The sequence below is a fragment of the Chelmon rostratus genome, chromosome 19, assembly GCF_017976325.1.
Source record: "Chelmon rostratus isolate fCheRos1 chromosome 19, fCheRos1.pri, whole genome shotgun sequence".
NCBI classification, from domain to species: domain Eukaryota; kingdom Metazoa; phylum Chordata; class Actinopteri; order Chaetodontiformes; family Chaetodontidae; genus Chelmon; species Chelmon rostratus.
Window position 1 is genome coordinate 21,144,338 of NC_055676.1, and position 15,619 is coordinate 21,159,956.

A 15,619-nucleotide genomic window follows, 5' to 3' on the forward strand; every position below is an offset into this window, starting at 1 on the left:
TGCACCAGAAGCCACAAGGTTCTGCAGAAACCTGATTCGCAATGTGGAAATCAGGTCTGTTTGTCTTTTCTTCTGCTGCGGACACTGGTCACTTTTTCAAAGAGCCAAAAAGTTCCAAGAAAACCTTTTGCATCATCAGTGATGTAAGACCTTTTCACAGCTCTGCAGGAGAACATACACACACACACACACACAGACACACACACACCACACACACACACACACACACACACACACACGCACACGCACACGCACACACAGATCTCTGCTCTGTGTCCCAGAAAACAACCAGCTTCATCCTCAATGAAAATATCTGAACGAACTCTGGTTGTCTGCAGTTTGAGTGTGTGAGAGCTGCAGTGTGTGTGTGTGTTTCTCGGCCTTTAGCTGCTGACACAGTGTGTTTGAGAGTCGATTCTTTAATGAAGTCGGGGTGTTGACAACCTTATTGATCGCTCACTTAAGAATCTGTCCTCAGCTGTGAAAAGTGAAAACAGATCAAACATTTTATCACACTGTTCCACATCATGAAGCTCATCCACCATCTGTCACTGTCATCCTCATCCACCTCCCTGTCACGTCAGCATCTCTGAGGCGTGACTGTATGCTCTGATCGTATGAACTCAGTGCTTATTGTTGGTGTCAGTTTGTTCAGGTGAAAGTATGTCCTCTTTGCATGGCATTACATTTCTCCCTCAGTAGCAGCAGGATGACCTTCACACCAGCAGTCGCTCTGTAAACCCGCAGCAGAGCAGCGCAGCTCGAGCCAGTGCTGCCTCCCAGTGGCCGAGGCTTCACATTACAGCTGCGTCAAAGGTGAGTTTACAGCGTTCAACGAGGCGATTCACGATGCTTTACATTCAGCAGGAAGGCACAAAGAAAATATATGAAAAGACACACGAAGAAGATTTAAAAAGAGAAAAACATGGAATAAAAGATGCAAATAAGATGGAATATAATCAGACAAATGAAACAGCAGAATTAAATTACAGTGTGAGATTTAAATGAAGTCCTTAACAGTCTGAAGATCTGATTTAAAAGAACCTACAGAGAGTTGAAAGAGTTTGTCCCAGATCTGTGGATCATGAACACTGAATGCTGCCTCCAGGTTTAGTTTTGATTCTGGGGACAGGAAGCAGACCTGAACCCAGACCATCTGAGAGGTCTGACCACTTTGGCCCTAAACCATTTACAGCTTTATGACCCAACACTTTAAAATCTGTTATGTTGTATTTGTCACACAGGAAGAGAGTGAAAACATCTGACAACTGGACTGATGTGGTCTCTCCTGGTTTTAGTGTGGACCAGGATAAATGTTTATCTTTAATTCTTGAGATATTCTTCAGGTGATAATCGGCTGGTTTTGTATTTGTCTTTGTGCCAGGACCAGCACCAAGGCTTTAGAACTGGTTTGTGGTCTTTAACATTAGCGTCAGAGACTGAGCTCTGACTTTTAATCTCTTTGGCAGATCTCACCACCTTCTCAGTGCTTGTATGGGACAACAGTCGCCTGCTGATGGTTCAGTATAAATCTGTGTGTTGTCTGCGTAATGATGATGGACTCAGACCAGTTAAGCTCTGTGTCAGAAGTCCAGTATCCAGTCTGAAAGGCGTGAAAGAGACTCTCTCACATCTTATACTGTGTGAAAGGACAAACTGTTCAAATGCAGTTTCTGAGACGTCCACATTAGCTCACAGGTCAGAGAACAAAACATAAATTCATAGTGGTCACATGACCTTCAGCACACTGCGTGACAGTTACCACATCTGCTGTGACGGCGACACACAGTCACACTCACACAAGGAATAACTAATAACAGAGTATTCTGAGGTTTATGATCATGGATTTCTCAATGTCTCTTTCTGTTGTGGTCGGTGCAGCTGTTATTAATCTGTCACATCTCACAGCAAAGATGTGTTCCAGCATTCATGCATGTGAAAACAGCAGCGTGTTTTTCATATTTAGCTTTAAATTACTTAAGTTTCTCACTGAAAGAATTCATTCTCCTTCTCAAAGGAAACAAACTCATGTCCTTAAAGCGCAGAGTCGGTGTTGGTCAGTCAGATAAGTCATTGGTACGCTTTAATCTTTTCTGACATACGTGGGTGTAAACTGCAACTTGACTGGTGGGTTCTGGTTTGATAAGAAACAAGAGTTCATCTTTATGTGTTAAACAGATCAATGTTTCATTGTAATAAATGTCTGACACAATAAATCTATCATCAAAGGTTTCGACTGGAAACATACAGAAGCAGAAACACTTTATTAAAAGGATCTTTATCAAATAAACACAAACGGAACCAGAACGTGTCTGAAGAAGCGCTTCACTGCATGTGAACAGTAATCAGTCCGTTTGTTCGAGTCCAGAGTGAGACGCTGCTCAGACCAGCAGCTGATCAGAACACCACCACTTTAGTCTGTTTGGGTTTGGCTTTCTTCACTGGAACGTGGACTTCCTCGTGGTCGGCGCTCATGTTGTTGGACAACCAGGAAACTGTCACTGAGTGAGCTGGAAGGAGAGAAATGAAAGATGAGGAAGTGGAGGAAGAAGAGTTCAGATCCTTCATTTAACTGAAGGTGGAGACTCCACACTGAAGAAGACTCTGTTAGAAGTATCTATCTGACTTTATTGCAGGTTAAATTCCTCTTTTTTAGTCTATTTCATGTTGTACAATTTCAATCAGCACACAATTAATAAGCAGCCACTTTTATAAACAATCTTTCAAGTCATTTTTCAAGCAAAAATATCAAATAATATACAGAGCTGTTGCTTTTTTTGTCTTGTGTTGACAATAAACTGACTACCTTTTGACTTCAATAATGAAAATAATAATGAGCTGCTGAAAATCTCGGGTGTGATCGATGAATCAATCACCTGCAGATCCTGAATGACGCTAGCAGATTAACAGTCGCCTCACTCCTTCAATAGGTGATCTTTGCTTTGTAATGTAGCACCATTAATAAGACTTATACTGTGCTTCGTAAAAAAAAGTAATAATTTGAGGTAAGGTGGAGCTCCTGCAGGAGAGCCTGACGTAGAGACTCACTTGCAGCCTGGTGTTCTGGACAATCCTTCTGAAAATGTTCCACTGAACCACAAACGCGACAGGAACCTCCTGCAGGACCAGAAAAGACCATTTAATTGATTTAACAAGTGTAAAATTTATTTGTTTACAGGTTAGTGAATATCTGTGTTTGTACCTTGAGCATAAAGTCCTTTAGGATTATCTGGGCAGGACCGCGACAAGTGTCCAGTCTGACCACAGATGAAGCACTTTGCATACGGGTAATCACCTGAGAGAAACACCATTTTAACATTATTATTACAGCAGTTTGACAGTAATCTACTACACAGGAGCAGCTGCGAGCCTCCACGCTGTCCTCACCCAGAGCCGGGTCCACTTTAGCTCTGCACTTCTGGATTTCATGTTCGGTGGAGCCGCAGCGGTAGCAGATGCCTCGACCCATCTCCTCGTCTCGGTCGGCCTCCGGACAGTCGGCCAAACCGTGACCGGGTTTCCTGCAGTTGAAGCACAGCTGGAGGAGACCAGGAAATAAGGAGAGGGAGGAAAGGACGGAAACAAAGAAAGGGAGGAGAGGAAGGACACAAGAAGAAGGAGGAGAGGGAGGACACAAGGAGGGGGAGGAGATTAGGAAACAAGGAGAGGAAGGACACAAAGAGAATGAGGAAAGGATGGAAATAAAGGAAACCAGCAGAGGGACAAGTGCTGAATGTTGGAGCCTTTATTTAAAGTGTCTCAGTTATTTGAAGGAATCTCTCTGAAAGTTAAACCAGAACTAAACTCAGTCCTACATCAGAGTAGGACTTATTTCTTTAGGCTTCCTACACTGATGGTCAGCAGGAAAAAGATGAGTGTGACGTCACTGTTTTTCATTCAGAGCCACAAAGTACTGCTGTGATGATTTATTGATCTGATCAGTTAGGATCAGTCGATTTTTAAATCCAGGCTGCTCTGGTTCAGTAGCTGCGGTTTGAAAGCACTCACCATGTTGTTCTTCTTGTTTTTCTGCCTCTTTATCCTTCTGTCCTCTCTTCTTCTGTCTTTTCTCAGGGCTGTTCCCACCTCCTCCCTGAGCTCCTGTTCCTCCTCCCTCCCTCCTCGGTCTCCTTTGGGCAGCGGCTGTCCGCTCTGCTGGAGATACTCCAGGAAGCCGTTCACATCCTCATCCACGTAGTCCTTCTTCTTACGGTTGGGCTTTTTCACGGCTGATCCTCCAGGCTGAGTCCCTCTCAGATGGTCCCTCTGAGCTCCTTGCTTGGCACCTGCAGGGCCACCAGAGCTGCCGGGGTGACCCCCTCCTGCTCTCAGCTTACTCCATGGAGTGGCCTCTGCTGGCTTGTGTTTGTGGATGTTATTGGCTCTCGCCCACCTCGTCATGTCTGCACCTTCACGTTGAAGATGAAGAAAGAAGACATGGAACAGCTGACAGCAGTACGTCAAAGCTAATAACGGTTAGCTAAGGCTAATTTAGACTGTTAGCTTACAATAAGAGGAGAATGAGTGATGTTACAGCTCTGACACCAGCTGCCAGATCAGGCATTTTATTTGTCTGAGCACTTAAAAATTGTTTGCAAGGCTCGTGATAATTTAAACAAGACAATCCATAGATGCACTGCAGTGATCTGACCTCCTTCCTCTTCCTCCAGACAGAGACTCCACACAGTTACTGACCTGGAGTCAGCACCTCCTGCTTAAATTAAACCGCTCAGGAAGCTTTTTATTCTGCAGTAATGCTAAAGTGATGCTACTGACTCAAAGTAGTAACAGATAATGACGAATGCTACTGTAAGATAGCTTCGAAATATAATACTACTTATTATAAATAATATTAGTATAACCGAGCCATCGTCGAGCATCTACCATCCAGGTGAGTCGAACAGTTGTTGATTTATGTCTAACACTTTCTTTTAAAGTAAGTTAGTTAGAAGCACAAAACAACAAACAACCGCGAAAAAGACAACTGTTGATGGTAAATTTGTCGAAAAGTATGAAACGTAACTGAAAGTATCTGTGGCTGCTGAGTCTGACTGTCATTTTAAACATCGTTAAGAGAAATTTTACGAAAAAACAACAGAAAAGCTGACATTTTCCAAACGAAACGCCTGTTAGCATGTCAACTAGCAGCTAGCTAAACACAGAGCGTTACCTTAGTTTTTAATGATTAACAGCATTTCCCAACAACAAGATAGTTGGCGATTGAAGATCAGCTTTTTCTAGACATCACCTCGTTTAAAAACATCAATGTAATCTCAGATAACTTTACCGGAGAGATTTTCAGCACATGTGTTTGTATTTTTGCCGGAAGTGGTCAGTCTTCTTCTACGCAGCTCCTCCTCTTCTTCTTCGTTGTGTTCACTGGCGGATCACAAACAATCATAAAAGCTGCATGTCGCCACCTGCTGTGTGGTGGCGAGTAATGATTAGGCTCACGATAAACAAGAAGAGTCTGAACAGTTTCCAAAGGTTGAACTCGATCCACTGAAAAAGAAATATTACCTAAAACATTTCTACAGAATATCTGGACAATTTGTGAGTCTATGAGATATATTAACATTAAATTCGGGTACATACAGACAAACACCAATAGGTAAGTAGAAATACCTCAAATCTGTACCTGAGTAAATGCACTTTAGTAATTTTAGTGATACCACACTGATAAAATACTGCATTTAAAACTTTATCTTAGTGAAAGTATTATCAACAGTACTCAAAGTATCAAAAACAAAACTACTCATCATGCAGAAGGGCTTCTGTCAGAGTGTTATATTGTTCTATCATATCTATTATATTGAGTTATTATTATTGTAGCGTTTTTAAATATGTAGCTGCTTGAGGTGGAGTATATTTGGTCTATTTCATACACTGATGGACATTTTAATTTAAGATTAATTTAAGAACACATTATATTGTATAATTAATAGAATAATAAAATTCTGTGAAGTACCACAGCTGTGAAATAAATGTTGTGGAGTAAAAAGCTGAATATTCCCTCTGAGATGTCTTCAGTGTCCTCTGAGCTTCATAGGAATAAATGAGGCAGCAGCTCGCAGGTGATATGACTTACAGCGATAACGAGGAGCTGGAATCGTCAGTGTGTCAGCCCTGACCTGTGAGAACATGCTGCATCTGCTCCTCACTGCACTTCTGTTTGTTGAATCCCTGAAAGATGGTGAGAAATCAACACGTGTCACTGTTTGAGTTTAGTCTCTGGAGAAGCAAACCTGTGATTTTTCTCTCATCTGCTGTGTTTTAGTCGAGTCCAGTCCGATACAGGAAGCCAAAACAGGTGAAGCACGCTCTCATTTAGGCCTTGATCCTTCAATATGTCGGCACTCATGAGATTTCTTTAATGTACAAATGTGTGTTTTTGCAGCACAGCCGGACGACTGGTTCAGCAGGCTGTTGAAGTATATGAATTCTAACCCAGAGACTTTAGAAGGTGAACCCACACTGTCAGGATTTCATCCTGCAAACATTTCATATTTCTGTGTGTTTCAATTTACAGCTGAGAAAAAAATATTTCAAACAAAGCTGAAAAATCTCTAAATTTTCTTAATTTCTTTTCCTGTTTGCGGCAGAACTGTTGAACAAGAAATACGCAGTGTGGGAGGGAGATATGATCCTGTCTGTGAGTGAAACCAGCTCCTTTAATTTAATTCAGATTCAGTTGGTTTAAATGCTGAGAACAAGAACAACAGCTGAACATCAGGGATGAAACGGTAACAGACAGAAGTCTCTTCAGTAAAGACGGAAATTTATCTCAAGGAAATTATAAATTATTATTGGTTTGGTGCTTAATGCTGCAATTGCTAACAATCAGAATCTGTTTGCTAGATTATATAAATGTACTTTTTACTGAGACTAAAATCAACCAGCACAGTTCTGTCAGTGGATGCATACTCCTGAAGCTGATGTTTCACTCCACAGACAGACAGGAACGCAGTGGAGAGCACATGGCCGACGCTGGAGATACCATACATCATCAGCCCGGAGCTAGGTGAGCAGTCTGGCATCAGGTCACTGGATCATGTCTCTGCTCACAGGAATCTGCATTTCACTGTTTGTGTTTCCAGAGAGTCGGACAGACGACATCCTGTCTGCTATGGCGATGGTGTCTGAACACACCTGTGTGTCCTTCCACAAAAGAGCCTCTGAGACAAACTACCTGCACTTCAAGAGCAGCAAAGGGTATGAAAACAGCTTCTGTTGTAGTAAAAATACTCTACCATGAGCATCGATGGCGTGTACGGTAGTGTATTGATTATTGATGTGGGAGCGGGGATTGACAGGTTAAGAATAGAGCAGGGTGAACCGTCATGATGTGGCTTCATCAAGGATCCACAGCACCTCCTGGTCTTGTCGATGGACCCCGAAAACCTTCCTAAGAGTCCAGTGTTGATCGTGTAGCTCTTGCTAGTTGGATGCAGAGCTAGAAAAATCTATTCTAAACAAATTTATCTATCCAGAGGAAACTGTTGTGCATCAGCTGACGGGTGATTGGACGATGTGGGACTGCAGGTGTGAATGTTCTGATCCTGAAGTGTGACCAGAAAATGAGATTTCCAGTCATGAAGTGAACCTGCTGAAAGTGTTCATATGTGCATGAGTTGCACATGTGAGCATCATGATCTGGTTTTGAGAAACCTTTTATATGTGATACATCAGAGTGTGTTTACATTAGCATCCTGGTTTTGAGTCTAATCCTGTTTCAGATCATTTGATATTTACATGGAAGCATGAGAAACATGTTTTTTGTGTCCCTGTTGACATTATCCACATTTCTGATCTTGTGTGAGCAGGTTCTTGATTTCTCAGCCGTCATCTTCAACACCAGCAAAGAACGATCAGAAACCTGGATCAGGTGTTTACACGCCACAGTATCCTGGAGTGCTTCAGGGAGCTTATGCAGGTTTCTGAAACTATGACAGTTTCCAAAATCCCAGTCGTTACCAGGAGACTGTGGCATGAAAACAACTGGGTTTGTCTGACAGTCCAAGCAGATTCTTCATTAAAATCACATTTGATGAAGAAAGCAGCAAACAGAAGCTGGAACCTAAACAATCGTTCAGGTTCCAGCTTCAGCTTCTGATCAATAAAATAGTTGCATCATTTCAGCTACATTCCATGTCTCATAGTGTTTACGTGCACTAAGTGAATGTGCAACAACTGTCGTCCTCCAGCTGTGCTTCATATGTGGGCTTCATTGGTGGCGAGCAGCCCGTGTTTGTCGCGTCCCAGTGCATCGTGGGTAACATTGTCCACGAGATCCTTCACGCTCTGGGCTTCCACCATGAACACACGAGGACAGACCGCGAACAGTACATCACAATTCTGACCAGTAACATCATTACAGGTAATGTTTGTGTGCTCGAGTGGTTAAAGTTTTAACTGGTTAAAAATTTCATCAACATTTCATCTCCTTCAATGAAAAAAAGTGCAACAGTGAAACAGAGAAACTCATTCTGCAGAGTGAAGGAACAAGTCGGACGGAGGAGTTTAATGGTTTACTGTTGTGATGGTGGTGGTGATGATGATGATGAGCAGGACCTTTGCTCTCTGACTGAAACTAACAGATGTGTTTCAGGGATGGAGAGGAACTTTAAAAAGCGGCAAGGACAAACCTTCAATCTGGGCTATGACATAGGTTCGATCATGCACTACGGAAGGTAAACCGTCCCAAAACAGCATGTAAAGGGTTTTTTTTTTCTCTGTAAACGTTATTTTCTGACAGTTTTTATTCCCGTTCCAGTGGGTTTTTTTCAGCCAACGGTTTGCCCACCATTGTACCCCTCAAAGATGTGAAGGACATGGGACAGAGAGTCAAGATGACAAAGATGGACACTGAGAGGGTTCGCCATCTCTACAACTGTGGTATGAAGACGTTTTTTGCTCATGTTTGGTTCCTGTTCCTGTACCTCCAACAGCAAAATCCTGCTTTTACATGAATGAGTCCCAACAATATAATGAGATCAATATATTGAAACTGTCACAGGATGCATTTTTCTGCTCTGAATACTTTTACTTTCACTCCAGGACTTTTACTTAAAGGATTTGAATTCTCCCTCCATTGCTGTAAACCTACATATAACTAAAATTTCAGTTCTATCCTGGTTGAACTGCAGAAACATGTAATCAAGTGATATAAAACACATCTAAACATCAAGCTGTATCATCTGGATGGATGTTGTGGGTGAACATAAAAAGTAGTGGCTCTAAAACTGATCCTTGGGGAACCCCACAAGCTATTTTACAGTTTATCAAAACTTCGGTTGATCAACTCATCCATTAATTGTTTCACTTCTGGATGCTACGCAGGCTGTGTCAGTTAAACTGGGGGCTCGTGTAATTATGGGTTTCCAACCTGTAAATAATGTTCCCATCAACATTCAGGTTGTTCATACGACTGGAAAAGTTGTATTTTTCTAAAAGCTCTGATATGTTTGATGTCATCATACAGAAGAGCCTGAAAACCAAAGCAAATGTGGACGCCAAACCTCAATCAATGTAAAACCTGCCATCCGTCCAACATGACATCAGGCAGTGTGGTGCTTTGTTAGCATGCTAACATGCTTGCAATGACAATGCTAACAAGCTGATGCTTAGCAGGTACTATGTTTACCATGTTCACCATCTTAGTTCAGCCTCTTAGCATGCAACATTTGCTAATTAGTTCTAAACACAGTCCAGTCCAGTCCAGCTGAGGCTGATGGTAATGTCATTAGTTCTTTGGTCATAGATCAAAGTATTGAACTCATTTTGACCTGATGGTGGCGCCAGAGGAAACGTCAGGATCAGTAAAGTTACTACAGTTCATCCTGAGGGGAACATGAATGTTTGTGGGAGGACAGACGTGCAATGATGTCTAACTCTTCCTCTTTACCAGGTGCCTCAGGAAAGGAGATCAAGATAGAAGGCAGCGGTGAGAAAGAGGAGGATGTGCTCAGGTATGAAGATCATGTTTCTGCCAGCAAACCTGAAGATCACAAACCAACTGCTGCCTCTCCCTCTGCCTGACTGCAGCTCCTGGATAATGCCACTAGAGGGCAGCACAACCCCAGCAGAAATGCTGCTCTGTGGCCGAACTGCATTAATAAAAGTGATGGACACAGCAGCACCTGAGAGCTCTGTCTTCACTGACATGTTTGACAGCAGCTGGAAGGACTGGACAAAAAAAAAGACATTTAATATTTCATGTAGTGAAACAACACGTTTCCCCGTGCAGAAAGAGTAAATCATTAATGTCACAGTAACATAACTCAGATCTGTCACGCTGGATGTGTTTGAGTTTTAATATGGAGGTTAAACTTAGATGAAACTGATATCAAATATTAACCCAAGTATCCACAAACAGCAAATTTTCCAAAGCTTTCAGCCACTCAGTCACAGTCTTCATCGCTGGCTGCAGATGGTTTAGTCCTGACCTCAGCAGTGGTTAGTGGCGTTCAGGTACTTGGAAATATGCAAGTTAAAGTACATTTAATACCACCTTATGCTTTTTATCAGACAGCTTATTTTCCAGTTAAAACTCAAACACATAAGCTCATAAAATACAATTCACACAAAACCAGTGTTTCCTGAAAACACATCCTTCACATCCTTCAGTAAAACTACCAATACAGTAAAAATAATTAGCTCATGAATAATCAGACATAAATGCAGATTTATTTCACTCTTCTGTATTTCATTCTTTCATTGCCTATTGATTTACTGCAGAGATGTTTGTTTCATGTAAGATTTATTTCTCGTTCATATGTTTCATCGATCGATGAGTTAAGAAATCTCAGCCTGTACAGATTCAGGCTTTTGTCCTCATTCTGTCAGCTTGGCCTCTCAGTAATGGACACTTGTGCTCTCTTAGCCTCACTGTTTGACTGTTGTTTGTTACTACATGTCAAGTGTAAATGTCAGAGCAATTTTCCGCCTGCCTACCTGCATGACAATAAACTGAGCTGCAGATAAATATTTGGCAGTTAGCTGAGATTACAGGAACGCAGCGTTTTGAAACCTTTCCTGCCAGTTAAACTTTTTCAGGGTCAGTGAAAGCGCACCGTCACTGACTGTAGAAGACTTTAAACCGAACCGGCTGCACATGAAGGAGCTTTTTCAGTGTCAGGTTTAACACTGACACCTGTGTGAAAGAGTTTGTGCCTGGTCTGAGGAGATAAGGTGACCACGCTGTGACGTGTTCAACAACAAACTTGCAAACTTTAAGAAGAGAAAAAGCTCAAATAACATCTTTATTCAGCACCATATTTCTCTCTGCTTTTAAAAAAAGCGATTTGCTTTGTGCATTGCATTGTGGGAGAAAAGTGAGCATCAGCTGCACTCTCAAAAAAATCCTCCATATTTAGTCTGAAACTGTAGCAGCTGCCACCGACTGCAAACACTAAACTCCTGAGTCCAAAGTCCATAAATTCATCACAGTTCACTGAAATAAGATTAAGTTAAATAAGATCTCCTGTAAATGTTTCAATCAAGGCAAACTGTCACTGAAGCCTGCTGATGTTTCGTTTTATTTCTCATGCTGGAATAAAGTCAAACATCCTCCACAGCAGGACTCGGAGAAAAGGCAGAAAGAGCTGCTGATCTGTGAATTTCAACCTGGTTTTGTGGACGTGTAAAACCAGCAAAGAGAGAAGACCGGTTCATTTTCTATCCCAGCTTCCAACGAGCAGCTGCAATCAACAGTCACTGAACTCATGCAGGAGCTTCCAGAACATCAATCTTCTGCTTCTTCTGCATGTATCCGCCCACAGAGACGCTCCTGATGTGCATAAATTTGCATCCCAATTACATCACATATTCAGCGCAATGCCGCCACTGTTTTCTGGTATTAACATGGGAAACAAATAAAAATGATGTGATGAGAGAAGAGGGTTCATCCTCTCATACAGGAATTAATATCTGCTCTGATTTTCTTTTATTGAGAGAAAAGTAAAATCAGCTCATTTTCTGTTGACTTGAAACTTGAAGTTTTTATTTTCGCGTCTCTTCAGAAACATTTAAGTTCTTCTGACTTTGATGATGAGTGCAATGAGTGAACTGCTGAAAGTTCAGTCAGCTACTCAAATTAAGTTTTAATGAGCAGGTATCCCAGCATGCATTGAGTGGGTGAGAGCTAAAACAGACATGATACAAACTTCCTGGCTGTCTCAGGTCAGAAGTCTCTCATTAACTTCATATGTGGACATTTTGCAAATTTTCTCTGTCAGAATAAGCAGGACAGTTTGAAACTGAAGATTTCAGTGACTAAATACTTAAGATTCATAAAAACATGCAGAATTTAGGTTAAACGTTATTTCAAACCGCACTTTATCAGAGGAAAGGTGTCGGATATGAGAGCTGATTACAGATCAACTCAACAGTGAAAATGTTGCTTAAATAGAAGTAAGTCAGTACAATCAATTAAATGTACTTGAAGAATTAAAGTCAAAGTATTGAATGCAGTAAAATGTCCCTGTGACTGTTCTACTGTTCTGTCTGATCTAATCAGATTACTGTGACTCAGTCGTTCATGTCTGAACGACATGAACAGCTTACTGTTGGAGCTGGTTGAGCTTCATTTTCCACTATTTTGTATCAGACTGCAACTAAGGATTCTTTTCATTCTAGATCAATCTGCTGATTATTTCCTCCATTAATCGACAGATTGATTAACCAGCAGTTCAAACCTGAAGATGATTCTATTTTCTGTAATTTAAGACAACGAAAAGCTGGAAAGTGGCTGATCTGAGAAGCTTAAAGGCAGTTTTGCATGAAAATGACTTCATCAGCTATCAGAACGTATTTTAGGTTGACTGCTGTTGGAGTACACTACAGGAGTAAATGTACTTCGTTACTTTTCTACTATAGTTCCATTTGCCCTGGTCCCCGCTGACAGCCGGACTCGGGACCGTCTGGAGTCCAGCTGAAGCTGCGCGTAAAAAAGCGCGTCCTCGCTCCTCGGTAGCATCCAGTTCCTCCACCTCTCCTCAGCAGCTGAGTGAGTCTCCAGCGCCCGGACCTGCGCGGATACATCAGCTCTTTATTCCTGTGATCTACTTCTGAAGAAAACTTCGGCGTCCATGTCTTTTTCCCCGCATCACCACGGATCTACCCGGAGCCGTGTCTCCCTCCTGCTCTGCGCTTCATCCCGGACCCTCCGCTTCAGCCTGCGCATCAAACCATCCGGAGAGACTCTCTGCCTCGGTCCGCTGGACTCCCGCTGATGCATCACCGGATACTTTGGTCGGAATTCTGCATTTTCCTCCAAGAAAATCACTTTGTGAAGTTCTTGGCACTGAATGACGCACTGACGCAGCTGAGGTGAAGATCTGCGTGTTACAGTAAGAACACATTTGAGATTATTTTACGTGTATTTTCACATTTTTGTCGTCTGAATTAACTGTTGAGGTTCATGTCAGCGTCAGTGATTCTGGAAAAAGTCCTTCATGTACTGTCGTCCATGTTGAATGTGTTCCTCTCTGTCCGGTCACATGTTTACTGTGAAAACATCTGTATTTAAATGACTGAAGTACACAGAACACAGTTTGGACCAGTGGACTAAAGAGCAGATGGGGCTATTAGCAATGATGTCCAGTATGAGACGACAGATAAGCGATGAAGACCCGCAGAAACAGACTCATAGAATATATGAGCTGATGGAAGAAGAAGGTTTGAACGCTGAACATCTCGAAGGCTCCTGAGGAGGAAATAGCAAAAACACTCAACTGAAAAACGAGCTGAAACGCAAAAAACGTTCACTCTCAGTTTGTATCCTGAGGAAAATCTTCACAAATACACTTTAATCTGTTTCTCTCCCTCCTCCTCCTCCTCCTCCTCCTCATCATCATCATCACTGCACTGACAAAACAAACAAGCAGTGAAAATACTTGTCAACAGGATCAAGTCAGATTTATTTATACAGCAGAAGTTATCTGAGGCGCCTCTCACCCAGACCAGGTCTGGACTCTTTAGAGTTCTGTTTACAGAGACCAGTTCCCACCATGCAGGCACTCAAGAAAAACTTCCTTTTAACACACGACAGAAACCTGGAACTGAAGCAGACTTTGGGGGGCGGCAATCAGAGAGAGAGAGAGAGGACATACAGCGGTACAACGCAGGTTCCACACAGATGTTAAGTGACAATAATGATAATAAAAGTGGGGCTGAGCAGGAACGTCAGGGGGGAGGCAGGTGATCTCTGATCCAGACTCTGCAGGTTTAGAGGCAGAATAACCTGCAGAGAGCGACAGGAAACACAAAACTAAAGAGAGAGGGAAGATGTCCAGTCGGTAATGTGTATTCATGGGATAAGAAGTACAGATGGAGAGGAAGAGGAGGAGGGAGGAGCCCAGTGCATCATGGGAACTCATCTGGCAGTCTAATAAGAGAGGGTTCAGGCCTCACCTGAGCCGCCTCTGACTGTTAGCTGTAGCACAGACGCAGGTCGTACATGTGGAGGTGAGGGGGTGGGGGGTTGCCTCCTGGACCCAGACTGGGAGCTGCTCCCACAGGAGGAGCCTGATTGAAGGCTCTGACTCCTGGAGACGCGACACCACCCTCCATCCATCGAGCGTGTTCAACTCTCACACACTTTAGATGACGTCACGCCCACTTCTGTAGCCTCAGTGGGTGCGTTTGCCATGGAAACCACCCTGACGCCAATCTGACGGCTACAGGAGGTTGTAAAACAACAATGAATTTGAGGCACTGAATTGGATGATTTTTACTTTATCAGATTGCAAATGAGACAAGAATGAGCTGTTTCTGTAGCTTTAATTAGCTATAGTGCTGCATGTCTCTACCTCCTGGTAGCTGCACCTGCGTTCTGTATTGCTCTAAATGGTTGGTTTGTTATTGTCCCGCTCTGGAAAATCAGAAACATAAAGCATTAGTTCAACATTTGTGAGAGTGGCTTCACCCACTCAGCTCAGCTCAGGCTTTTCTGCAATATCATGCACACACCTTTAAAACTTCCCCCCAAAACACATTTAAATGTCTGCATTTCCAGAATGTAGTGCTTTCATCCAAAGTGTTTTATAATCTGCCTCTCATTCACACACACACACACACACACACAGATGGCAGAGCCACCATGCTGTTCGATGCAGCTCCTCCTGTGGACGACCAGCTCTACCTGCTGAGCCGCCGTGTTCACAGAATGTAAAATCAAACCCAGAGAGTCGAATAAAAGAAGCACATGAGTCACGGTTCCGTCCAAATGCAAAGTTTCACCACAATTTCAGAAAAACAGCAAAAGAAAATGGGAAATAATGTGAGTTGTCCAGGCAGTGAATGTTTTGGTTCATGGAGATAAACTCCTGGTGGAGATAATTCTACAGTCGGTGCCTCTCAAAGCCGTTTATGTGACATCTCCAGTGGAGGAAGAAGTATTCAGATCACTTACTTAAGTAAGAGTACCAATAAAACACTAGTAAAAAAAACCCTGCATTCAGAATCTTAGTGAATTTAGACAAGTACTCTCAGCTTCATGCAGTAAAAGTACTGTCTGTGCAGTAAAATGTCTCCTGTGACTGATCTCTGATTCTATGAGACATTATTAGATTGTTAATACTGAAGCATCAATGTTAGAGCAGCATGTTACTGTTGGAGC

The 15,619-nt window shown here is 42.4% G+C and overlaps 2 protein-coding genes across 5 annotated transcripts; one reads left to right on the plus strand and one right to left on the minus strand.

Annotated features, from left to right (window-relative positions):
- Positions 1-2,245: 2,245 nt before the first annotated feature.
- Positions 2,246-5,362, minus strand: zcchc9 (zinc finger, CCHC domain containing 9). 4 transcript variants are annotated; one of them, XM_041960551.1, is made up of 6 exons: positions 5,288-5,362; positions 4,009-4,409; positions 3,388-3,538; positions 3,203-3,295; positions 3,049-3,117; positions 2,246-2,510 (listed from the first exon to the last, which is right to left on the minus strand). In XM_041960551.1, the coding sequence occupies exons 2-6, from the start codon at positions 4,399-4,401 to the stop codon at positions 2,398-2,400; spliced, it is 819 nt and encodes a 272-aa protein (XP_041816485.1). In that variant the 5' UTR covers positions 4,402-4,409; positions 5,288-5,362; the 3' UTR covers positions 2,246-2,397. The 4 variants fall into 4 exon arrangements, with proteins under 4 accessions (XP_041816485.1, XP_041816484.1, XP_041816487.1 ...); XM_041960550.1 differs by having other exon boundaries at positions 4,009-4,415; positions 5,288-5,358; XM_041960553.1 differs by having other exon boundaries at positions 5,171-5,307.
- Positions 5,363-6,096: 734 nt separating this feature from the next.
- LOC121623444 (low choriolytic enzyme) lies at positions 6,097-10,038 on the plus strand. The gene is made up of 10 exons (XM_041960717.1): positions 6,097-6,193; positions 6,278-6,310; positions 6,398-6,463; positions 6,603-6,652; positions 6,952-7,021; positions 7,098-7,212; positions 8,205-8,377; positions 8,609-8,690; positions 8,774-8,895; positions 9,908-10,038. Exons 1-10 carry the CDS (start codon positions 6,142-6,144, stop codon positions 10,036-10,038), a joined length of 894 nt encoding a protein of 297 aa, XP_041816651.1. The 5' UTR covers positions 6,097-6,141.
- Positions 10,039-15,619: the final 5,581 nt, after the last annotated feature.

What these genes read in the sequence shown, in the direction of transcription:
- zcchc9 (XM_041960551.1), bottom strand. Translation starts at nt 4,401, where the DNA reads ATGACGAGGTGGGCGAGAGCCAATAACATCCACAAACACAAGCCAGCA. An exon ending in AAAACAAGAAGAACAACATG is followed by an intron (nt 3,539 to 4,008) that starts GTGAGTGCTTTC and finishes GGTCTCCTCCAG; the next exon opens with CTGTGCTTCAACTGCAGGAA. An exon ending in TAAAGGACTTTATGCTCAAG is followed by an intron (nt 3,118 to 3,202) that starts GTACAAACACAG and finishes CTGGTCCTGCAG; the next exon opens with GAGGTTCCTGTCGCGTTTGT.
- LOC121623444 (XM_041960717.1), top strand. Translation starts at nt 6,142, where the DNA reads ATGCTGCATCTGCTCCTCACTGCACTTCTGTTTGTTGAATCCCTGAAA. An exon ending in TCGATCATGCACTACGGAAG is followed by an intron (nt 8,691 to 8,773) that starts GTAAACCGTCCC and finishes TTCCCGTTCCAG; the next exon opens with TGGGTTTTTTTCAGCCAACG. An exon ending in TCGCCATCTCTACAACTGTG is followed by an intron (nt 8,896 to 9,907) that starts GTATGAAGACGT and finishes CCTCTTTACCAG; the next exon opens with GTGCCTCAGGAAAGGAGATC.